The following is a 26964-nucleotide window of genomic DNA, read 5'->3' as shown; positions in this document are numbered from 1 at the left end:
AGCATTACAAGCTTTATACAGAAGGGCAGTAAAGTTGCTATGTCAGATGTTGAGGTAAGCACCATGAGGGCAGCTAAATGTGTGAGAGGTCAAGTCACTGCCACAACTACAATGACAGGGATGACAACCCAGATGGCATCCAACCATACCAGAACATCTACACGAATGCACCATTGCAAATGGCAAACCCATGTAGCTAAGCCAGCTAAGAGGCTCTCTCAGTCCTGTGTGTAGGGGAGTCAATAGCTAGATCAGATATGATGGACATGGGCTTGGCAGCATCGGTATAAGTGTCCGTTTTTTATTCTTAAACAAAGTTAAAACTCAAACACTCAAACTCAAAGATCAAGGTCACTAAATCTGTGCTATGCTAGCACTTATTTGAAACGCAACAAGAGGTTCACTAACATTTCAACATCAGTAGTGGAAAGTTGTAAACATATAGCTTCTTCCCAAGAATACTTCCCATGTCGAAATCCTTTCCCACACTATATATATAGTGAAGTAGTTAAACCAACATTTACACAATCATTTTAACTATACTAATATTATCACATACACTATCTTGCTGCCACTCAATAAAGTATGTCAAAAACAAGTAGTTATAGCTAGCTCTTAGGGATTAGCTAATCTTTAATAGTCTGCTGCTACATGTGATTCGGAATAATAATTATTTCCTTCAACAATAAATAATGAAAAATGACCTCCTGCTTGCACCATCCCAAATTTGGCCCATGTGTATGTGGATAAGAAACAAGTCAGTGATATTTACTAAGTAGAATTACCAGTGGAGAGTATATAGCACTGACATGTTCCCACCTGTTGAGTACATGAAATGGACTGAAGAGAGTGACGAGTGACTCCTTATCAACCAGATCTTGTTATTCATAACACTACCACTTATTGCTTTGCCTGTCCATTGGATTCAGACCACCATCTTCAGTCAGCCAGATCACACAAACAGAACAAGGTGGAATGCCAGCAACTATTTATTTATGTATTAATTAGCAATCACCCAACAGGGTTTTAACGCTAATGCACATGTACACAGAACTGGATCACTCAATGATTTGTATTTTCTTGAAGTTAATGTTTTGGGCCATTATCACTATTTCTGTGTAAAGTTTACATTTTATCTACCAGGATGCAGAAGCATAACCAGACTTTTGCTGATGCCAGAGCCTAGCTTATACATATTTAAGGCAAGTCAACATAGGAAAGAGATACCAACATACTAACCTAGGGCATGCTCCCCACCCTGTGAAATTGAATCTGCGAGTGTGATTTCAACAGTATAATTATTATATTCTGTATATTAGGTGTGACTGCTCTATTAGGGTATCCCAATCTTGAAATTTATGGTTTTCTGCTAACGACATACTACCTAGGAAAATTACGAACATTTGTACCCTCTGAAATTAAATTTCAGGCTAGTTTTAACAGTTTATTATTAGTAGCTACTATTGCTCATATTTGCCTGACTGGTATATTAGGGTGACTAGATCTTGATGTTGATTTTACCCAGGTGTGGCTACTCTACCAGGGCAAAAGTGTGGCAAGCCTTAGATGAACCATCACAGTGATATTACTTTTAACTTTGTGACCCATTGACTAGTTATCTCAAAATATTTACTATGTATATATGTAGTGCTAGGCCAGACAATTTTCCCCAAACCATGAAGAATTTTACTAAAGACTACCTGGCCTATCATTATTGAAATAACGAGATATTACATTACACAGATGAATTCTGTTTCGGTCATATGTGACCACTAAAATTGACAGGATTAGTGATTAACACCTGTGTGGGTGTGGGCATGGAAGTGTCAAGAATAAATAGGTGTGTGTAGCTACATGTAGAAAATAAAACCCTCCCGGCTTGTAGTATTCAGTACACAGTGATGATCAGTGGACATAGATACTTGGTAAATGAAGTTATAACTGTGTGACACTGACCTGTACCAGGTGACCTACTTCATGCTTCTATACCCCCATAGCTGATATACCCATCAGATATGACAGATCAACGTGACTACCTACCTAGGTGTTAGGCTCCCAGTTCCATGACATCATATCCAACTCAAAGTGAACAAGTCAACCAAAGTTCTAAACGAATGCACTAAAGAAGTTAAAGAAACTGCCTACTTTACCCTTGTAAGACCAGTTCTTGAAAAAGCTGTAATAATTTTGGGATCCCCACCAACATTTTGATTCATAGCTAACATTGTAGCTAGAAACCAGATTCAACGTAGGAGACTATCATCCAAAATGATATCCCTACTGAAATGGCCTTCACTAGAGCTCAGCTGCGTACATTGCCTATAACCAGGTTTTATAATTTTATAAGTAAAGCTACATTCATTGACATGCCACACATCACTCACCGGCCCTCTTACCAGTATTAAAAGCACTTGCCATCACCACCCTCCCCACTTTACAGTACCTGGTAATCAAGAACATATTACCAGATGAGTTTCTTCCCCAAGACCATTCGTATATATAAAAGTGCATATAGCTAGCTATGATGTTTCAGCTCCCTCAGCCCCATGCATGCAGTACCAACTAAATCAATCAATGATTAGCAGCTAGCCATGCAGCTATACTGTAACTCACTGAATCTGCCCAATAGCTTTAACATAACGACTCAGCTCTAAAGTACAGTGAATTCGACCTTCCGCAGCCAACTTTGCGAGGGTACCAGTTGTGACTTGGGAGATTCACATGGGCGCGCGGCGGTATATATGTGTCGGACTGGATTTCAGGACACCACACAACCCGGCACATGCAGTCAAAGAGTCATGCATGCAGGCGTGAGACACCGCTCCTTTTTGTCACAAAGTTTTGGCGTGTGCATGCCACTATTTTAGCACCAGCAGTGTTGATACACAATGAAATTTCAGGAATGAATAGCCCATCAGCACTCACTGAGAAGAAATCATCGATCAGTCATGAACTTGAAGCTATTATAGGGATTTAGGGATCATTTGCAATGGTTTAGACTTCAGGGCCGGAGCCCAAAAATTTTGAGTGGTCCGGCCATGATCATGGGTTAAAAAGGAGGTCCTAATCATGCACACTACTTTTTATTGATCTAATAAGATCACCACTGAGAATATATTGGTGTCAAAAGCAGCTCTAAGGAAAGTTTTGGATTCTGCTTTGCAGAAGTGTATTACAGCATCTCAAAGAATATTTATGGCTAGAGATTGTCGTGAGTGGTTTCCTGCCTCCCCAGACTGACTCTTTAGTTAGTTAAATGTACATGCATGTATACTTACTTTATGTTTTGTACTCCCTTGCCATGCCCACCCAGGTGTTTTTAACCAACCCTGTCTGGTGGTCGCATGTGACCGAAGATTCCTTAATGTTAATGTAAATGTTTGTGTCTCATTATAATAATGATGGTTTTCTCTCTCTTTGTGATACTCAACTACTCAACTGCATGTGTTAAGTACACACAGACACATGCACTGGCAGCTAGGAGAGTCTGGGGGCATGCTCCCCCAGGAAAAATTTTGAAAATAGATGCTCTGAAATGGCATCTGGAGGCTATTTTACATGCAAAGTCTTTTCCTCCTTTTTGATAACATTAATGGTAATTTTGTGCTACAGTATCATAGCTAATTTTATTTTCATAATACAAAGAATTCTTGAAGTAAATATTTATGTAGCTCTATACAGAAACCATTTAGGTCAAAAGACAATTACCAGAGATGTAATGGCTTAAACAGCAATGTATATGATTAGAACAGTGGCTGTAGTCTTTATTGAATGCTCTATTAGAGTATTACGGTGACTGTTCTATTAGAGTATATTTCGTTGACCGCTCTATTAGAGTATACTCCACGTAGCGGTGTGCAAGTGCTGATAGCGGTACTCTTTATACAGTATATAAAACAGCCAGGTGTAGCCGCATGCATACATACCTTTATGTTTCAGTTTTGGATTGATTGATTGATTGATTGATTGATTGCAGTGCCGGATTGTTGATTTAAACTCCACCAATCTGCCTGCCATGATGGCCATTAGTGGCAGAGAGACACACTTACAATAGTACAACACACAATACATACATACACAATACAATTACAACAACAAAACTTACATTTAATACACATACATAGCTAAAACTACAACATAAAAAAAAAGCCGGAGAGGGAAAAAAATAAATAATTAACTACGTATAAGTATAGATGTCCATAAAGAGTATGTAAAAGGTCACCAGACCAAATAAATAGTACTGATGGTAAACTGTTCGACCACATGGTTGCCTTACAGCAGAAAAAAACATTGGCCAAAACTATAATATGGTCTTGTGGCAAAAAATATGGCAAAAGTGTGGTGGTGTACGGGTCTCGTATAAATGATTTTATCCAAACTCAATTAAGTGGTGGCTCAAAAGAAATTAGAGTATGCATAATATACTGGTGATGCATCATGATGAGTGCTTTGTACTGCACTAACAGGTTAAAAGCTAACCATCCAAGATGATGGTAACTGTCAGAAACATGATTAAACTTACATAGACCACAAGTAACTCTAACTGCCTGATTACACAGACGTTGTAAGCGAGATATTAAATTAGCTTTAAGTGATGGACTCCACACAGGAAAAGCATATGTATAACTGAGAAAATATGAGAACATCTGCCATCATCTTGTATGTAATGGTAGCAGACAATGATGATAGACTGATAGTTCATTAAATAGCTACAAGTAATAGCTCATCTTCTTGTAAACATTAGCAACATGAGCATCCCAGCCCAAGTGTGAATCAAAGTAAACTCCTGAATACTTGTGACACTCTACCAGTGTTTATTCTAGGGCTGTTAGGGGAACTTTCCCCCCCCCCCCCTAAAATCTCAGACTCACCCCCTAAAATTGTGAGTGACTGCTACACTATACTTAGGTTCAGCTTGTTTTTAAAATGGCACACAAAACTTTAAAATGTTCTCAGATTCAATCTCAAGAGTGTTTAATATGAAAAATTTTCTCAGGTTAAAAATTGTATATGCAACCTTAAAACACTCTCAGATTCAATATCAGATTATTTAATTTTTAAACGCCTCCTATAGGGTACATATACAATGAGAGCCCAAGTTTACCCAGTTTCTTAAAATGTCCTCTCAGAGAATGTAATTTTGTAAAATATTAAAAGTGGCATGCACAGCCAACAAATATACTGCCAGATTAAATCTCAGAAGGCCTGATTTAAAAAAATCCATAACCATGAAAATACCCTAATATTCAATTTGAAATAGCCTAGAAGTTCTTGGAAGATATCCACCCATGCAGTCAGTATTATACATGCAATGATAGTCAATACAATATCTTAGTGATCTCACACAAATTGTTTATTCACCAGATTCAACAAACACAGTGCACTACTAATAGTAATTGCATACATGAGGTGCACATGGTTGTCCTAGATATTACATCATTATGTCATCACTATGCGTCGTGCTCTACCAACCATAGGATTTGGCTTCACCCAATCTGCACAAAAATCAAAATTAACACTCATTACACAGCTTAAATGACTAACCAGTTTCACAACTATTTCAACTGTTTTAGACTTTCAGGCACCTGGTCACCCCCAAAATTCCTGATTCCCCCCACTAAGGAGAAATCCTAGAATAAACACTGCACTCTACACAAGAGCCACTGAAATATAATACAGACATAGGTGGAACTCTAGTTTTTCGTTCTTCCATCTTAAACCACATAATACGTACTAGACTTTTTCACTGCATCCTACTTGTAATAATCCATTCAGATAAAAATGATAGGTCATCAATTAATAACTGGCTGACACTCTCAGTGGAATGAACACATGCAGCATTCCGGCATGCATGTATGAGTGTTAGACCATGCAGATTTCCTGGTCAAAGTAAATTTGGAAAATCTTTCAGAACTGTTACAACAGATCGGCCTGCACGATTACAGTATTTTGTTGTAGCTAGCTACTTTCAAGCTATATTATTTTCAATTGTATAAATGTGAACTTCTGGAAGTTGCACTAGCCCAACCCCCCTGGAATTATACAAATTGTTTGGATGAAGATGATAATTGGCCACTCACTTAATTGGCAGCTGAGAATTAATATATTATTAAAGTGCAAACATTTGCAGTTCATCATCATTTTGGATTTTATTACCTTAAATATTGACACTACAACAACCCATAAAGACCTTGGTATGCACTCTTTGATCAACATCTTAAATTTCATGGCCACACAAACTGAAGTCACTGCAAAGGAATTGGGTACTTGGTATTCCATTTTGTTCATCTTCTAATCATTACAAGGCCAGAGCAAAATGTGAGCCGTACCTTGCAGGGGGATAAAAACTATACATAACTTTCCTTCCTATGTCTTTCTTCACATCCATTACCTATTTTAAAATGCATACATATTACAATGATAACACCCATTCTCAAGCAAATTTGCTTCTTGTATAGGTTCACTTTGCCATTGATCTTCTGACTGAGTCTCTACAAGGGTAACCAACGTGTTAATTGTGTTTATTTATAAGTATCCAATCTATTCATGTTAACACATTCATTTGGAAACCTTACCTATATTTAACCACAGTATATTAAGTTCATAGCTACCAGAGCAACAATGTTGTTGTGTACCACTGCGATTTAAAAAATTAAAACATGGGAATAGAGATCACTGAAAAAAGTATAACAAGAGTAAAACAAACCAACATGTTAAACACACAGAGATCTCTATTGGACTCATTTATACAGAAGCTTTCTCAGTACTTACCTGCCCCTGATTTATGGAGTAACTATATTGTTTTTTCCTTAGTCTCTACCATATCCATTGAGTCCATGCATGTAGAGATCTCTGTGTGTTTAACATGCTGGCTTGTTTGACTCTTGTTTCTTTACTTTTTAAAGCGATATCTATTCCCATGTTTTAATTTCAATAGTACTCTATATGTGAAGATTGCTTTAATCATCACATTTCCTTGTTCTGCCAGTGTGTACTTGTTAACACATCTGATGATTGGGATCCTTCATAGACTTATTTGTAGAAGAGTTATAGATGTTCTGTTGTATTATTAACTCTAACTTGTCAAGCAATACAATCATGCAGTATATATAGCTATCAGTGAAAATATTGGAAGTTGGCTACACTAAATTAAAAGGTGCTGGGGATGATTTGGTACAACTCTGATAAAGCACATGCAATCATAACGATGCCTACACTCATATTGAGTTAATACATGCACAGATGGTATTATCTACTAGCATTGGTACCTATTCTACACATGCAGATTCAATGTTACTTTACAATGCATTGAAGGCACTGGTGCATGTGGGGAAGACTCACCAAAAACATTCCTGTCAAAACTATAAACAATAGCTAACAGTACATTGCGTTAGAGCACCAATTTTGTTTTTATCCAATCCATGTTTGCTAGGTCACAACTTCATTTTCACTCATTAAACCGCGGCTTTTATGGGCACGCCCCATTTTGTTTTCTGAGTTTCAGAACAATAACTTTTATGCTCACAGTTTTTCAGCACTGGCACATACACATATAGGGATTCTTAGAAAACTGTTTAACACTTTTGTGAGTAGGGCTTGCTAAGGCAGGAAAATTGCATATGCATGTATTTGTCTATTTGTCCATTTGTCCTATATGTTCATTCTTTACATATGAGTTTGTGCTTGATGTTTTTCTTTGCTACAAACTTATGCACTATTCAGATTCATGGTTAAATTATATATGGCATGCAAAACTGTAAAATTATATGCAGTGCAAACCATGAGACTTTGATTGTTATTATGATAATTTCAGGACTCAGCGTATAAATGCAATATAGTATGTAACAATATGTATACACTTAGCTGTTAAAGTAGTAAGCTAAAATATATGCATATTATATAGTAAATATAGTGCTATCTTGAATTTTTGCATAATACCTATAGGATATGTAAATGGTGATGATATTTTAATACTTGAGTTTCAACGTTGATATGAATGGCTAAGTAGCACACAAAATAGAGCGAGTCCCAAAGCTTTTGTTTGCTGCAGCCAGCAACAATAATGTTAACATATTTAGCTAACTAAAATGCTGCATTGGTGCAGGCTTTGGATATTATGAACTAAAAGATGAGCTTTAAAAAGTTTACCCAAAAAGGTATGGTTGGAAAGAAAAAATGTGCCTGGCAGAGCATAAAATTTGCCAGTGCACACAAGAACTGGCAAACAAAATTAGAGCTATAAACTAATTAATTTTTACAAAATAATTAATGATCATTTGATTGTACCACAGAAGATCTTGCCCCTAAACTCTCAATGGCTATCATTATCACCTAACAACACATTTACTTTTCCTTTTTCTCCCTCAACCATTTAATTGTGGAATCAATTTCCTGTTAATTAGTTATACATAAGTATAACTTCTATGTTCACACTTGTGTGCATTATAATTTGTAAATTGCTGCACATTATAATTAATTAATTAATTAATTAAGTAAGTAAGCAGTAACAAATAGTCTGCAAAGAGATGAACGGCTTTGTATATACAAACAATACTGGTATGTTATTATCTTATTATGATGTGCCGGCTATCCATCACATGGCTATGAAATTACATCAAGTTAGACTACAACTAATCAGCAATGTCTATTTCATCATAGTTGTAATCCCATCCATAATCTTCCCCTGTGATTTCATAAAGTTCTTTATTGTAAGGTTCATAGAACTTCATCAGAATATCTGCAGTTCTTCTGGTAATCTTGGGATGAGGTCTACCTTTCTTTGAAGTACTGGGACATTCGATTTCACTGTTCTTTATGAAGCAGAAATTTTTTCTTATTCTGTTAAATACAAAATTATCTGAAGAAATATTTGATGGTAGTCCTAAACACTTCTCCAGTTTGTTCATCGTCAATACAGGGCTGGTTTTCAGCATGTCTCCATTAACAAAACATATTTGGTTGGAAGGTACAAATTCCAAACACTGTTTAATATAAAAGGAGTATCTGCTTTTGGAGGTTGAGCCAAACTTGAGGATAGGATGCCCTTTAGAATCTATGGCCATGTCATCAAAAGATTTTGTATTATTAGGCTTGTGAAGTTTCCAGTGCACAAAATCAGATATTGCTCGTACAATCGGATGTCGTACTATCACAATAAACTTCAAATCACTTAATCCCAAGTTGAAATGTTTAAGAGCTTCAGTTAATCGTGGGAAAACAATTGAACAGTGGAGTATATAACTTGGACTATCCTCCAACATAAATTGTGATGGTCCAGGATCTCTCATCTGGCCAATGTACCAGCATAATCCATTGGAATATAAATAATCAAAGTATTTAATTTCTTGTGCTTCCTTTCCAATAATACTTGGATGCATTTGTAAAGATTTGGTGAGTGCATAAGTTCCACTTTTTCCAAAACCAATTATGAACAGACGCGGGAACTTTCTTTGTAAATCACTTACATTATATCTGTCAATATCACAGTCTTGCTTGACATAAATAGTTACACTATCCTGGTAGAGGGTTATGCACATGTAACAACACAAGAAGCTAACAGTGAGGACTGATGCCAGCAATGTGCCACGAATTCTTGAATCTGAAACAATCACATATCTAGCTAACGTTGTTAAATTGGTATCAATGATATCAAAATGTTGATAGGACATTTGCCACTATAAAACACTATGCAATGCATCACCATGCTCTGCTTAGCTCAGAGATTATCATCACCAGGTCACATGTCATACACCTGACTGTCATGTGATTGCACAACCAAGCCTAATGCATAGGATGTCCCAAGAGGGGGTGCTAAGCTAGGGGCATCTATAGTGACAGCGAAGAAATGTGGAAACTGATTGATATGACTAGTAGTACAGTGTGCGAAGCACAGAGCATATATGCTTTATCTAGGGGAGTCTGGGGGAATGCCTTCACAGGAAAATTTTGCAAATTTAACTTTCTGTTGAATTTGGCAATAATTTATTGAATAAGCATAAGCATTGTAAGCCACTTTAACTATAAGTGAAATGATTATTTCCTATAGCAGTGGTAACTAGTTGAGGACACATCATAAATGCTGCAATTCAAAGCTGAAATTTAAGGGGTCTAGGAGTGCAACCTCCAGAAGTTGCATACTAAGTCTATTAGCCTAAATTGGTATAAACTATGACCAGCCAATATTACTGAATCTATGTTACAGCTGCTTAAAGAATTTTAAATTTATTTTCACCGAGGAAGGGAAATTTATGGTTTGGAATTTCTGCTGTATATCGTGGTCATTGTAAAGCATCTCCTTGGAATTAACTAACTTTTAAGGCGATGATGTACTTGACTGTTTTATTAGAGTATTTTGATTTTTAGCAGTTTTACCTCTGAAATATATATTTGACTCCCTCTTGTTAATTCCAAGAAGAAATAAACTCTTCTGTTCTCACTTTTCATTGCACATGTATGCTTAAGATGCAATTCCACCTGCACTATACAGTAACTTTCTTGCTATAGTACGTACATGTTTGGTAAAAATTTTTGAGGTACCCTAAATTTGTTTTTGTAATGCCAATTAAGTGTTATAGGGTGTGTTTCGTGAGTATTGACCAATAAAGCAACATGTTACCCTGAGAAGGCTTTTAAGGATCCCAGGATGCATATATATCAATGTTGAATTTTTAAGATCATCAACCTAGGCCTCTTCTGTACAAGTACTACATATAGTCAAGATGCTCTGATACTTTCACAGACAACTTATTCTCAAGCTATGTCATCAATAACTAGCCATGTACCTCTATTATTAGCTATGATTGTGCATGTCCTTATATGCAGAACACCAGCTGCTAGTACAAATTATACAAACACAGTAACAGCAAGTATTCCTTATCTAATGTATTAAGATACATGAATTAAATGCATTTATCAAAATCAACTTGAAAATTTATATGGACAATTGCAACCATATTAATTTAAAATGTAAGGGATTTCTACATTTTTATAAACGCATTGAAATTCCTGTCAGCAATTTGATGCTAAACTCGCTTTACGTATATATTGTATACTTGGTGTTCATTTTTGATTGCCCTTGCTGCATCTACATGCCTGCTTTATCCTCTGGAAGCAATCATATGCTTGGCTGCTTGGTGTACTGGAAATCTGAGGATGGTTTTTGGGTGACACTTTGGAGCAGAAATGAGCTCCATGATTCTAATCTTTCCCAGAGTCGATCCCTAGTACCACATAGCTACTGTATAATCATGCTTCAGTAAAATCAGAACTTGAATTGAGGGTACGGGGGGGGGGGGGAGAAACAAAGTATACCTATTAATTTTTTTTTCCCAGAATAGTTTAACTGCTTGGAAAGTTGAAAATATAATTAATGCGCAACTCATGAAACAGATTTTTCTGCAGCCACAATAATATTGTCAGGTGAAAAAGTGAGAGCTACTGGTCACAGATCAATTTACTCTAATAGAACAGTCATCCACATATTTTGATAGAACAGTCAAGTAAAGTATACTTATAGAACAGTAATAATTTTCAAGATGGTCTGTTGTCATATTATCTACCTAACCTCCAGTATCCAAGAGCTAGAAGTGAGACTGCTAGTTGTGGCCAAAATACTGACTTTGGGCATAGGGAATACATAATCATTGCTTTGAGGCTTGTAGGTGTAAATTTGGGGTACCTCACACTTTTAATGGGTAGCCATAACAACTCATTACTTCGTCACCTCGTCATATGTGTAACACAATATATACACACAGCTTTGGGGCATTTAACTATGACAAAAAGGCCTGAGATAACTGCGTACTTATAAAACGATCATGTTTCCGTATCAGATTTTCTATAGCTATAGTTAGCTAGCTAGCAGGTTCAGGTGATAATATTAAACTCACTGGAACTCTTTATCAGCTTCGTGTGCATAGTGAAAGGTTCAACGGTTAAATTTAAACCTCGGAGGGAGCGGTGTAATTATCCGGTGCGGGGTCTCTTCTACGGTGCTATAATGCTCCCCACTCTATGATCACGTGATATTGATACGCATCACTTCAGAGGTGACAAGCTTAAGGTGAGAAGGTAAGGTAGCCTAAAACCCAGACTTGTGCCCTGGGTGCGAGACTAAGGTGAGGCTGGTTAAATTGTGTATGAGTTTGCAGCAATGCATGTGCTGTCGATAGACTAGATAGGCGTGGCTGCTGCGCCGTGCCGGAGCCGTTAAACATGTCAGTAGCTGTCATTAAGCGGCTGGCTGTAGTGGGAGTACACAGTGTACACGTAGAAATATAATGAGTAAAATTATAAGGCAGCTGCAGAGCTGGCGCTAGTTGCCAGCTGGATTTCAGATCATTTAATTTTCCCCCCTTGATTTAGTGATTTATTTAATGTGTCTGTACATTTGTTAATATTGATCTGTACTGAAATTATGCTTTACAGAATAGTAATTCTGAGGGTCTACCAATGACTTACACTGATAGCCTAGGCTACACTAATACTATAAATCTCTACATTAAAATACTCTAACAGAGCAACCATTTGTGCTGTAGTCCAGCATCCTGAGACAGAAATCTTTAGAACTATTTGTGGCAATCATGATGTCAGGTTACCATGCAATGTTGAGCTAGAAGTGACTCCGGCAGTGTTTATGACAAGTGCATACCAAATGTGAAGACGGATTCAAGTTTCAGTTGTAAAATGAGTGTAACCATAGGCACGGCTTCTGTTTCACCATGGGTCAGGTCACCATTAAAACTGAACAGGCTATCCTGAGTTTAGCTTGTCATTTTTGTGTGCAGCAAGTTACCTAGTACACAATTTGTGATATGAAGGTGGGTACCTCCACTGACCACAGCAGCTTACAAGCATCTGGACTTCCTCCTTTCTTGCTAGTGGGAAGCTTAGCTGAAGTCCATATACCATTGCGCCTATCAGAGGAGGGACACGTTCCACCAGAATTGAATCATAAAAAGGGAGGCCAACTTGGGGATTTCTAGCCTTTCTCTATTTTGTCTTCAATTCGTGCTCTGTATACATAAACACTTTTAGCGATAGTGCATCTTTGCTTTAGTATATAGTGTAGTGGACAAGAGTGTTGACATTAAGGCCAGGCTGTTTTCTCATCCACAAAAATTTGAATTTCCAAGTGGGTGGGAGGCCATTTTTCATTATTACTACAAATCAAGCTGTGTGTTACTATAAACATTAGCTAAAGCCTTTTAACAACTAGTATTTATGATTTTACCACCGTTTCTAAGGTGCAAGTGGCATTTGCTGCGCTGTAAAATGATAGCCAGCCTTCTTAGCATCAAAATATGTGTGCATGATTGATAACAGCAGAGGCGCTGTAGTAAAATGGGATGCAGGTGGGGATGAGAAACAATTAATCAAGTTAGCCTGGTGTAAGGCTGGTTCTCTTCTCTGATGCTGCATGTCACTTTTTATGTGATGTGGCCATGTGCCGGGCTTGAGACACTTCAGCAAAAAAGTCTACATCAAGTAAGGTCTCTAAAAGCCACCATCTCTACTTGGGACAAATTGTCAGCTCTAGTTGTAACAGCAGAGACAATTGACTCTTACAGATTTATTAGTCAACTATATGATTTGACATTGCACTAGCTTTTAGCAATAATATTTTAAAAATAATTATTTAAAAATTTTATAACTAGTACAATTTAAAATGTTAAATAACAGAGATTAAACATTTGGAGCCAGACCCATTGGGTCCAAAATCTTCTTGATTCAGAGAGTAGATTTGCAGACAGGTATGGGTGTTGACAGTGAATGGTTTGAATGCCAGATTTATGTAATACACGCCACTACTATGGCACTACAATTAAGTGAGATGAGCATGTTTGCTTCTTAATGTTCTATTATGATAGGTGTAGCAAGATTTGTAGACAAGGGGCACTGGTTGAGATAACACCAAGCTATGTGTATTTGTACAGAGTACAGATTACGCTCAGCATATAAATTGTGCTCTTTTTAAGGGTTACTGGGACATGCATGCCTTAACTGGACAATTCTGAGGCCATTTTCACCAAGTGACTGATCTGTTAGTACAGCAAATAACCGACTGTTCTATTAGAGTATTCCAATTATTCTTCAAACAAATTGATACAAGGACACCAGCCCCCTCCAGGTTGCTACGTCTGTGTCTGTTGTGATCGTTTGATTACAGTATGCTTGACCAGCTCTATGAGAGTACCTTGATTAAAATCTTCAACACAGTAGAACTATCAACTGCACCAATAGACACAGCAAACCCTAATAAAATAGATGTCTCCATGACGATGGATATGTAGTTATAATAGAGCTCTGTACACATACAAAACAATCTTATTACATATACAACACACATTATTATAGTTGCTAAGTAGTTACATTGTCATTATTGCTGTCACTGTCACTGCTATGTTGACCATCCAGTCCTCCACTACTACTACTGCTCTTCGCTAGTACCGGCTGAACACTAGACAAGTCGTCCATTTCCTGTGGAAGAGAAGAAATTAGGGGTGCCACATGTATCTACAGTACTACTACAGTATAATGCGTGGGAACAAAAACTACCTGTAGTTTAGTGCAATTAGTTAATGTGCTGTGCATATTACGTCCTCATAATTATTAAGGCTTCTGCTTCTTGTTTGTCTGATGAACATGAGTAGGTCTAACAAGAGTTAATACAGGTTTTCGCAATTGAATTCGTCACCTTTGCAATTGACTTCGTCCCGTTTGCAGTAGAGTTCATCCCGTTTGCAATTGAATTCGTCGGTTTTGCAATTGATTTAGTTGCTTTTGCATTAGAATTTGTCGCATTTGCACAAGAATTCGTCATAACTACATTGACTGCAAGAAACCAGCTGCTCATCACAAGATGAATCGTTTCACCATGGAGAATACCACTTGAGACACTAGAGAGTAACTGAAGCTGGTTATACGCGAAGCCTGCCTGTCAAGCTAATTAGCTTGTTCGCGAGTGACCACGCCCATTGCCAATGGCGAAGCACAGTTGTGAATACTGCTGAAGAAGCTGTAGCAGAAGAATTATCGCTTTATAAAGAGTTGCTTACAACAGTTGTAGATCATGGAGCAGCTGCTACATCTTGTTCCGTGTTTACTGCAGCTGCCAATCTTGTTACAGACGAATTCTTGTGCGATGAATTCTAATGCAAAAGCAACAAAATCAATTGCAGAACCAACGAAAACAATTGCAAAACCGACGAATTCAATTGCAAACGGGACGAATTCTACTGCAAAGGCGACAAACTCTATTGCAAAAACCTATAATATCAAGAGTTCATAATATATACACTGAGGAGAGTTATCCTACACTCATATACCACTACGGATTGTATTGTAAAGTTGTGATGTAATGACAAGATATTGTGGTTTTTGACACATGAGCAGCAGAAAATCGTTAGCACTGTGCCAAACTTGTGATGCTCAGGAGAGCCATACTTACAAATGGCCTGGAATGAAATGCCTACGCAGTTATTTAAACCCATAAAGACACGCTTATGAGAATGCTAAGAGCTTGAATTAGTTTGGTTGTTACTTGTTAGCGACGTTGTTAGGCACACGTTCAATCAATATTATGTTCAATTAAGTATATATACAAAGAGAAACGGACAAACTCAAGTGTTACATCATAACTTCACTATATGAGAGTAGGATACACTCGGCAGCTCCTCAGTATACATATTAATAATATGGAGGTGAGAGTAGTAAAAGATGATTGTGCAGAAGACAAACAGCTTTTTCTGCGTAATGTAGCCAGTGGCTAGTATATTATTGCATTTAATCACAAAGAGCATCCCAGATACAGAGCTCATAAGCATCTTGTGGTACCTAAGGGCTCCTGTTGCTGTAAAAATCAAATTTCCTGCTGTTTTAACAAATACTCCCAGCATAAGGCCACTTCAACTAAATCTTTAGTTTCTTGTACCTGACCAACCCTTACATTTTTCAGTGCAAAATATTTACATTCACAGTAGAGACAATGCCATGAAGAGGTTACAAGTTATCTTTTAAGCTCATCACAAAGTAAAAATAACACTCAATATTTCACTATTCAGCTGCCAACTGACAAGTGGCATAGCAATCATAATAATCATTTGACTAGCAAAATCTTCAGCTAGAAAAAAAATCATATTTTAATGTTATCAACCTACTAACTTTGTACTTGGCACGAGAAACAAAAAAAATATGAAGTGGCCAAAGACTAATTCAAGGAATATGCAAACATGGCAAGTTTTTGTTCAGTGGTTACATTTGTTGATTCATGGCGACCACATTCAACAAAGTCCCTACTTTAAAAATTAATGTAGACGGAAGGTATGGCTGCTAATGGACTTTATCCACAATGACATCATGCACAACAAGATGGCCACGTTATTTGGGGTACTAATGTACAGGCGCCTATGGAGAAAATGTTTTGATCGATTATATTTCATGCGTGAAGAAAGATACCGACCAGTAGCCAACAGGTATGGGTATAACGTAACAAAAACTATTGCACACAAGCGTTGTCAAAAATTTTCCGGAATGCGATACAAATTGTTTATTGTATTGTCTTGTAACTGTACCTGTTGCTTAGAGCTCGATATCTTCTTGCCTGGCTGAAATATGATCGATCAAAAGAATTTCTCCATAGGCGCCTGTACATTAGTACCCCAAATAACAGGGCCATCTTGTGCTTGTGGATAAAGTCCATTATAGTAGCTTAAATTTTTTGTTCCCTAATGTCTAGTGCTTTAATTCTAGTACTATTCAACATTCCCATTTCTTGGATACTCAATAAAACAAGGTGAAAACTATATACAGGTATGTGTATTAGCTCGAGAGTCTACAATACCACGATCCAACCATGCCTTATAAAATACACAAGAACAAATATATCAACAACAACCTCTAATTCTCTCATCACGTCATCCAAGAAATCTGTCGAGTGCTCCTTGTATGCAACTGCTGCTTTAATGGCTTCCTTAAATACCTGCCATGATTAACATGTGACGTACTGTAGCATGACATCACACATACACAACTCACCTTAACTACGTTAGTGCCGTCTGATGCAGATACAAAATAAAATGGAAGATGATTCTTCCGTGCAAAATTAAAACTTTTCTCTGTAACTTTATAATCAACTAAAATAATAACACAAAGAGAACACATTAATACAGTGAATACACAATAGTGACCAGATTTCTAAATCACAAGACAAAAACCTGCCACTATGTCTCAACATTACTTAGAAAATGCTATGCATAGTGTGCATTTGATCTTTGGCAGATAATGAGGTCTTTAAAAACCATGAAGAAACCTGCTAGTAGGTTTCTAAAATGGTTAGAAACCTGCTAGCAGATAGACCTCAGCATTGCAAATCTCACTCTTGATCATTGATTTGCTATGCATGCTTTGCAAAGCATATACAGGCTAATAGCCCATAAACCAACAGAGCTTAGCCTACTCCATTCCTTTTATAAGCACATCTACACCAATTCGATTATGGAAGCTAGACTATAACATTGTAGGTACGTTTGCTATCATAAACAGAGAATTCCAGAAATATAATAGAGTTCTATTTAATGCCCGTCAGTATTTCAAGCCTGTTTAATATGCTTTTACTGTACTTTAAGTGGACTCCCTATTAAAATAACTAAATAGGTAAGCTTTCTTGTGGAATGTTTATTTGTTTCTTGTCAAAAAAAAGTTCTATAGGTGTGAAATCGTGTATATACTGGCTTAGTCACAGAAGGCCTAGTGCCAGACCAAGTATTATTAACCATTGACAGCAATGTTACCACTTACTTTAAACCCTTGGTAGTACTGGCTTTAACTTTATTGTCACAGTAGCTATCACTCTTTGTTTGATCCACCAGCTAACAGAAGCAGCGATAATGTAGTTAGCTACAAGCTTTAATTCGAAAACACGTTCAGTCTTCTCTACTGGCCATGGTCGCATGACTTGTTTTAATACTGTGACGATTTTGAAATGACATATAACTCAATTCCACAATGGTTCCACCTACATAGCGATATATATAACGCCCGCATTTTCTAAGTCAGTTAGGAACCACGCCCTCGGCTCTTCATGTTTTAGAAACCACGAAGAGCCTCGGTCTAGGTTCCTAACCTATACATGAAGATTGCTCAAGGAATGAGGTATGTGACAAGTTACAATGGTACTTATGTCCTTGGGAAATAGTTTGTGGTTAAACATTTCTGTGCTGATTTTTAGTTAACAAGGAGCTGTGCAGGCCTACGGTTTTGTCTCTGGTCTTCAATCGTTGTCCTTTCCATATGTGGGCCCCACTCTGCTCCACTGCGCTCCAACAAGTCGTTTATAGGCACATTCCAAAATGTTTAAAATAGCTGCTACACTGTAGTGTAGGGAATGGGAAAGTGCACCTTTGGATTAAATTGGCAAGTTAAATCTGTTTACCTTAAAATAACTGGTGTGTGCTGTACAGTCCAGAGTGGTTTCCCTAAAATCGATATCTGCTATACTTAGAGAATGGGCTGACACGTTTTTTACACACTACTGTTAATTGCATACCTTTCACATCAGGAATCATATGTGTAAGGAGGTACTGGATGTGTCACATGTGTTGCATGCAACTGCCACAAAGAATTTATACAGGTATACTGCAAGAATTGGTAATAACCTAATGATGCATGAATTACAAGTATTTTTTAGCAGTGCCTACTATAAGTCATGTCTTCTCTCCTCTGTTGTGTTATGTAAATATAGCACATGCATACTAAAGAGTGGTCAGCACAGTTTAAAAATGATCAGTACATACGTAAAATATGCTAATGCTCTCTACAAGATAATTAGAAGCTCAAGGGAAAAGATTTAGTCTGGCTCAACATTTCAATACATTGTAGTAAAAAATGGATCAAAAGTTGCGGTCCCAAGGTATACGTTTAAAAAGTTTCAAGGTACCGATAATTTTCACCCAACACAATTGTCATACATTTACTAAAACGCTTGTTTAAAACATTGTCCAGAACCTCAAAACCAAAATTCAAAATGCAAATAATTTTTTTTCTGGTAATCAGTATTGCCAACTACTTAACCCTTTGGCCCCAAATGCCACTATAGTGGTTTTGGTTCGAAACTTATTTTACATAAAATATGCATTTTGACATACAACGCTTGGGCTCCTGTTAATCTGTGTATGGACCACACTTATTCCTCTGCGGTTAGCACTAAACTACTCACAATGAATAGATCTACATAACTTTCACTAACCCTTCTTTGTTTATCTGTTGTGACAGGTAGTATCATTGTAATTTTTGTCTTAGAAACAGTGAAAATTCTTTCCAATGTAGGGTCACACTATGATGTTTTTAATAAAGCTTAAGAAAATGGCAGTTAACCACAGAGTAACATGGTACAAACTGTATACTTATAGGATATTTCGTTTACAAGATATATGCCTTTGAACGGATGCATACTGTGAAAGCCACTATAGTGGCATTCACGTTTATCGAAACTTTTGTTTATTAACTTTGGGGTCAAAGGGCTTCTGCATGCTGTTATTCTAACTATATATATATATATATGGCATTTTATACACATCAACAATACACATACACAAACATATACTTGCTAACCATCTATCTTATTGGCACACAGGATACAGGGGATGTCCGGTCTATTCTGCCGTAACTCCTGGTACCAATTTGACAAGTTCTTATATGTTATCTTACGAGTGACATCAAACACCTGACAAACAAACATATAGAGAGACATGGATGGACTTTTATACACTCACATACTGGAATGTGAAAAATATAAAAGGCTATTTTGAATGAGCACAATACAATAACAAATCTTAATCTGACTTGTTAAGCAGGTGGTTGCATTATGCATGTAATAATATGCAGTGTTGCAACGCGTTACATAATATTATTACTTTTGTGGTAACTAAGTAATATAACGAAATACGCTATAAAAACAGGTAATATAACTCAAGTTACCTTACTTACTAATGTAATGCATTACCTAAGTAATATAGCTACTGTAACGAGTCTAATATTATGTAATATTATTACTACAAGTGACGAAGTTACTAATCTTGATTGTGTTGTTGGGAAATGTGGTTATAAGTAAGAAGCTGGTGAATAAGCTTCATTCAGTAGGCTTCATTACTTTGTTGTGGCTAGGCGTCACACAGTGGATTACTAACGAGTGGTAGTTTCACATGTGACAGCTTAAGGCTATGGACACAAAGTAATATAATATGTAATATTATTATAGTTACTTTATTTTATGGGTAATATGTAACTAGTTACTTAGTAACTGTCCCAACGCTGAATATATGTAACTCAGGACATTTAGAACATGACCTATAGCCAATCATATTCTTACTATTGTACACATGTGTGTATCTTAGTTAGTGACTGATAGTACCAAAGCTCACTCTTATTTTGCTAAGCATTCAAGACTGCAACAGGCAGGTAAATTTGTACAAACTACATTAAGCAATTTAGTCAGGTGACCTTTTACACAATGACTTAGGTCATATTGTGTACTTCAACATAATAAATGTCTGTGTGTTACTTACCAATATACATGCATGTGCTTGATGATAGTAGGATGAGTGCATTGTGTTAAACCTTTCCTGGCCTGCAGTGTCCCAGAAATCTGTACGAAAAATTTGATTCATAAATACAGCCAATTCTGAGTCTAAGTAAAACTAACTCTAAGTCTAAATAAAGCACACACAACACACAGATACTTACTAACAGTGATCGGTTTGCCTTTGATTTTAGTCTCATACTTATAGAGTGTCAGTGCATAAGTGGATAACTGCTGTGGCTGACTGGACATCAACATTAAGGAGAACCACTTGATTTCTTGTAACAGTTTGTGCATAGTATGGCAAGTATTTCATTTATTATTACACAAGAAAGGATACTAACTGTCTACTAAAAATCTTTGCACCAACCTGTAAAAGTAAGATACTTGTTTATTGGTGCCAACCACACACAGATGCAAAAACATTTCAATTGTACACTTTGTACTTTGTGGGGATTTTTTATTGAGAAGACATATTGCAACAGGAAACCTACTTGACCTTGCACTAAAATAGTGCTGTCTGACCATTTAAAAGGTGCAATTTTCAACTCTTACTAGGCTCTTCCCTCCTAAAATACCCTTAATTGACAGGAAGACTGCATTGGTGTGCTTTCATTCTGTTTTAAAACGGAACAACCACTGAAAACTAGTCACGTAAACCTAAAGCCATAAGTTATAAATATAAGATACGACCATAACGTGACGGTAAAGTCGTTATAGTCTACGTGTATTTGGGCATTGTAGCGACCAGCTCATCTAGTCCTCCATCAGTTAGCTTACTTTGATTTTCCTACCGCACTGTCTCCCAGACAGATTACTTTAACTGCGTGAGAGTCTACATCAATCTTAGTCGCGTCTAAAGTACCAGGTTTGCTTTCGGCCATTGATGAATATTGCATCCCATAATTCAAATTTGAATTTATACGAATTCAGTGGTATTTCATTATTTATTTTAATTATTTAGTATTTTGATAAATCTGAAATTCGACTGGACATGGCAACTTCAGAAAGACCAGCACAAAACGTAGAAGATGCTGAACCTAAAGAGACAAGACAGGCACCGTATAACAGGCAGACTACTAATTTTGGTTATCCAATATACAGAGAACCGCGAGCGGGCGGTCAACGCGTTTTGGTGCGAAGACCTTCAGTGGACTTGGCCCAACTAACACGGCAAAGAAGCCGCGCCATTATTGAGAACTTCTTCAGAAAATCAAGCCCTCCCGTTCTTGAGGGATTGTCAGATGACTTTCTGGACAAGATATCAGACGTGGAACTCCGTAAAGTGCGTAGCTTTAATGTGTATTTGTTACCAAGGAAATATTATACTGGTCGGCTATTGTACGTGTTTGTGCTCACCATTGCACCTCGCATTACAAGTGTATGGGAGTTAGTATGTTTCTATTGGATGAAGTACTTTGCTAACCTAAGCACTTTGTGTCATGATGATGCACATTTTTAATGCCAGCATTGCACACTACAATGAGAGGTCCAGAGTTGATGTAGGGTGCATGTTTTTTTAACTTTGGATTTTAAGGCACATGCAAGAATGGAATCCAAAGAGATTGGAGGTATTAATGGGGGGATGTTTAGTCTGACCAACTTGTAGGGGTTCAAGTCTGGATAATTGTAAAGTGTAGGCTTCATGATAATCAGTTTGGAAATTCATGTAATAGTTGTGATGATCACTAGAGCACTGTTCATAATAAACATATTATAGAGAGGTTTTCCTATTTTTCAGAGGTGAAATGCGTGGCTCCACCAGGCCTGTTGAAACCAAAATCTTTAATTGTGGAGGTTATTCTTAATAGGGCCAGTAAGGTCCCAAAGTATCCCCTTACTACATAAACATACCATCCATTGGTCCCAATGTGTCTATATTATTACACTAAGCTTGAGCACACCTTGTATATGTTGTGTGTTAACTCTCGTTTGTGTTGTGTGCTGCAGAAAGATTACCAGGAAGCCCAACATCAGGCAGTGAAGAGAAAGGAGTTGCATGCTGAACTGAGGACTGAGGTAGCTAAACCTCACAGACATCGTCACAAGAGAAGATTTCATACTCACAGGCGATTTAGAAATAGAGTAAAACTAGTAGGTAAGGTTATTGTAATTGTCACGTGCATGTGTGTACTACACATGCACGCGTGCACCTACACACACACTCATCCTATCATGTTTCACTCACATAGCGGTAGAGGATGTCTGTGAAGCACAGGAACATTCAATCAATGGTGGAGTTGATAAAAAGGTTAGTACCAATGTGTCACATCAGAGTTATAAATGTGATGTTTCCTGTACCACTTCCCCTGCTAATTTACTAGCCATACCAGATGCCACTAGCATTACTGGGAATGTTGTTAGCCTTTCCTCGTTCAGTGTGGGTAGTGTATTGTCTTGTTGCTTTGTGGTGTTTCATTAAGCTATTGATATTAGCACTTGGTCTTGCCAATGTGGTTAATGAAGAAGGAATAGAAGGTTTTGCACAAGTACAGAATGTAATACTAGTATACAAGTTCTTTGCATGTAATTGTCTAAATCAGTACAAAAAAAAGATTAAAAGTGGGAGAGTTAATTGCAGATGGGGGTAAGCTATTCCATATGTTTTTTTGTTGTAATGTAGAGGATGTCGTCTTATGTATCCAGATGTTTAGGATTTAAAATCTTTGTCCATATTTAGTATTATTAAAAATTTTATCTTGGCTGCGAGGGTTAGATTCAATGTAAATAATACATGTTTATCATATTCCTTGTAGTTCCAACATTTTGAGGAGAAGACAACTGCTACAATTACCACAGGAAATCATGTTACAAATCACAAAGAATTGAAAGAGCGCAAACCAAAGCTGATTACAAATCCTAATCCTTTTGATGCTGAGTTTGCCGTAGCAGACAGAGGGGCACGCAGAATAATGTCCGACCCACAGCAGTCTCAGAAAGAACAAGTAAACATTGCTCCTGAGGGGGCTGACATGTTGAAGAAACCCCAAAACCCACCAAGTAGTGATGATGGTGATACACAATTAAATGGTGTTTCCTGTCATACACAACACAAGCTTGATAACGTTGATTGTGAAATATCAGATTTCTGCTCCTCAAAGATAACTCGAATGACCAGTATAACGGATGGAGCAGATGGAGTGACTTCTACTAGCACTGTAGAGGTAACTAATGTACAGGAAAACATTGTGATACACCCTCAAGACAATATCATGATGTCCAGTGATTTGTTGCCGGAAAGTGAAGCTGTGCAGTCCAGTGGTACCCCTGCTGCTGATACTCCAACAAGCAAGACTTCAAAGTTATCAACAGGCAGCTTTCATCTTGATCTTACGTACGAACACGGGAGTGCATCTGACGTTTCAAACTTCAGCAATGATGAAGAAGATAATGAAGATGATTGTGAAGTGAAGAAAAAACCCAACCACCTGGTTGCTGACACTCCTGTTGAGGTTGATGGTCCCCTTCCTTGCCGATTCCGCAATATTCCTTTTTATTCAGAAATTGAAAAAGAACTAGGACATATCCCTACTTTTGCTGAATACTTTTCATACAGACTGGACAAGATCACTGTAGATCTTGAGTATCGATATCCTGACCTTGATAAATGTTATCAGCAAGTCATCAGTGGGTTTAGGGGAGCACTCACTTATGAGGTGTTTCATCAAGCAGCCATGAGAGTACAGTCCCGAGCAGAGATGATGTATGACGGGGTGTTCATTGTGCTCAATTTTGGTAAATACTTGTTCCAACAGTTTCCAGAGTATGCTAGTAACTACACCACCCAGTGGGTAGATGACTATATCATACATCAAGGAGGTTGGGTGAGTGATGTGTGTATTGTGTCCTATACAACACCTGTTATAACTACTATTACCCTACTCAAAGGGTAGGGTAAGACACTAAATTATTTCCACAGGACAGAGTAACAGACATGTACTATGAAGAACAATTAACCCCATCACCAGTCACAACAATTGAGATGATAGGAGCCAGTGGAGTGAGTGAGGAATCATTGAATGATGCCTTGAGTCAGGATGAGTGTAATAGTGAACAATTGAACTCTACTGATGTAAGCATCATTCGTGCATTTGGTATATGTTTGGCAGATTTGTTAACTTGTATTGTGTGTTCAATAAAATCGATTGCATGACAAATTAAGAAAAAGGCTGTTTTGGACAATAGAGAAATAATGGTGCCTTCCCTAGCCTTTTGAAACTGTACAGTACAACCGAAATATGTTTTGGTTAGACTTTCCAGCACTACATTGCTTGACATAATGCTGATTCACCATCCAGATACTCATGTGGTGTAGAATTACAAAACATTTGATGTTTCCTCAACTGATAAACAACTGAAAGTAGCTTGTATTTCCTGTTTTTGGGTACTGAAGGGTGCACTTTGAACCGGGGAGATTGTGCTTTGAAAAAAGCCAACAATTTGTGCGGTGTAGCTATGTGTATCTAGATCTGGTTCATTTATCATTTTAAGCATTAGTACGGTCTTTACTTAGCAGCCACCTCTTTAATAAAGCTACTTCGTTATGGTGACTATGTCAAGTTGGTCCCAAACACAACTAAGTTGTTCTTCATGACCTCTTTACATTATTCATACCCATATATGATACCCATATGATAGAAAGTTATTGCAAGTGTTGCCAGTATGTCCATAATTCATGTTATATTGTAATGACTTGTACTAGGGTCAGAGAGTACCATCAATACAAGTTATTAGGAGTAACACATCGTCACATCATAAGAAGCCTGCCAATGTATCTCCCCCAGTGTGGGACATCTCATCACAAATCTGTTTTCCTATCTTGAACCGATCATGTAGTGTAGAGGTGCTGCCTCGTGTCCCTGAAGATGAATCAGAGGAACAACACAGTACTCAGTCATCCAAAGTTGAAAAGGAAAATAACTCAGACCATGTCACAGATGTGACACAGATTACCCCTGAGTGTCACAGCAGTAATGGTGCTCGTCTCATTAGCCACAGGTCACTAGAGAATAACAACTCACCACAAACCACTCATGGTAAGTGTAATGCTATGTCGTGATGCAGTGCAATGACAGACATCATGTGATCTTATTCAGGTCATGTACACAGTTATTATCCAATCAGAAGGTCTAATTCTGCTCCCAATCTGACCAGAGTATCATTGGTTGCTACACCGACCAGCCCCACCCACTCTGATGATGATGATGGAGCTCCACCCCCAGGGCAGCATGAGAGGAGGCGTAGCTCACTGCAGTCACTACAAGACTTCAATGACGTGTTTCTCAGTTGCATTCCATACATTGCTGGTGCTGCAGCACCTACAGTAGTAGCTGTCCATTTTGTAATGGAAGTTGCAAAGAGAATGAGCTCCTCCTGATAGCAATTATTACTGTAACTAGTTTACTATACATATCTATATAGCCATTATACATTTTATTAGATATTGTCTACAGCATAATATGAAGGGTTTTAGTGTAGTGGAACCTGTGTAACACCTTGGATATGTGTAATGTGGACCAGTGAACATGAACTATGGACACCTGATCAACCAGTAGTGTCATGATTATCAAGGTATATAACCTCGTTTTGTGCAGCTCAGGTATTGTCAATGTTGGTGGTGTCCAGTCCACATTAACAGGTTCTGGTATAAATGTGTTTTATTAAGTGTGTTCTGTCTGATTACCCTCTTGTTTACCACTTTTGATTTGATGGTGAGCAATTCTGATTGGTTAACAGTGTAGGTGTGGCAGATTCCAAACAGTTATAAGTTCACTTATTGACAAGTTTCAATCATCACCTCAGGGTCAATAAACAGTACCTGTACAGGGTTGGGGTGTGTGTATGTACTGTGTGCTTACGCAAGTGAAAGAGACACACCAGGCTCAATGCCCAGTTGCTGTGTCTGAGTAAGAAACTGACTGTACTCACATTGTTTAATGGAGACCTGGTGTTTATTAAGGAAACAACCCACCTAGCTGTGACATTGATTAATATCAACTGTCCACATACACAGGTAAAGGTCCAGGTAGACATGGTACAATCTCATGTGGGTTAATCCCACCCTAGTAGTGCACTGACTTATAATTAGCACCTGAGTAGTGCAGTGGGTAGGTATGACTATGCTAGCACTGTAGCCAAATGCTTGCTTTGTGTGTGTGTGTGTAAATTTTGTAGTCATAGTGGCGTGGGTGTGCATCTACTAAATCACACTTTAGAACAGGTGTAAAAGAAGGGAAGACAGTTCTAAGAATCTAGAGAGGTCAAAATAATATTATTGTAGGTGTATGACCCAAATTTGAAGAACTCTAGTTGAACACTTACAATGAAAACATCCAGAGGGATTTAAAACCAGTGTATGTGCATGAATTGTAGTTAGGGTCTCTGGACCT

The 26964-nt window shown here is 37.6% G+C and overlaps 3 protein-coding genes across 3 annotated transcripts; 1 reads left to right on the top strand and 2 right to left on the bottom strand.

Moving 5' to 3' along the window:
* Positions 1–8630: 8630 nt before the first annotated feature.
* LOC136260205 (heparan sulfate glucosamine 3-O-sulfotransferase 5-like) lies at positions 8631–9668 on the bottom strand. Its single transcript, XM_066053843.1, has one exon. The coding sequence runs from the start codon at positions 9666–9668 to the stop codon at positions 8631–8633; it is 1038 nt and encodes a 345-aa protein (XP_065909915.1).
* Positions 9669–14270: 4602 nt separating this feature from the next.
* LOC136260158 (rab-like protein 2A) lies at positions 14271–21493 on the bottom strand. Its single transcript, XM_066053789.1, has 8 exons — positions 21356–21493; positions 20916–20945; positions 20740–20819; positions 20562–20641; positions 19609–19720; positions 17035–17132; positions 16895–16978; positions 14271–14478 (listed from the first exon to the last, which is right to left on the bottom strand). Exons 1-8 carry the CDS (start codon positions 21472–21474, stop codon positions 14359–14361), a joined length of 723 nt encoding a protein of 240 aa, XP_065909861.1. The 5' UTR covers positions 21475–21493; the 3' UTR covers positions 14271–14358.
* Positions 21494–21526: 33 nt separating this feature from the next.
* LOC136260157 (uncharacterized) lies at positions 21527–26033 on the top strand. Its single transcript, XM_066053788.1, has 7 exons — positions 21527–21860; positions 22526–22673; positions 22768–22826; positions 23332–24399; positions 24495–24647; positions 25278–25611; positions 25672–26033. The coding sequence occupies exons 1-7, from the start codon at positions 21570–21572 to the stop codon at positions 25950–25952; spliced, it is 2334 nt and encodes a 777-aa protein (XP_065909860.1). The 5' UTR covers positions 21527–21569; the 3' UTR covers positions 25953–26033.
* The last annotated feature ends 931 nt before the right edge of the window (positions 26034–26964 follow it).

The sequence above is a fragment of the Dysidea avara genome, chromosome 7, assembly GCF_963678975.1.
Source record: "Dysidea avara chromosome 7, odDysAvar1.4, whole genome shotgun sequence".
Lineage (NCBI taxonomy): Eukaryota > Metazoa > Porifera > Demospongiae > Dictyoceratida > Dysideidae > Dysidea > Dysidea avara.
Note: the sequence above shows the minus strand (reverse complement) of the source record. Positions and strands in the feature narration are given on the sequence as shown.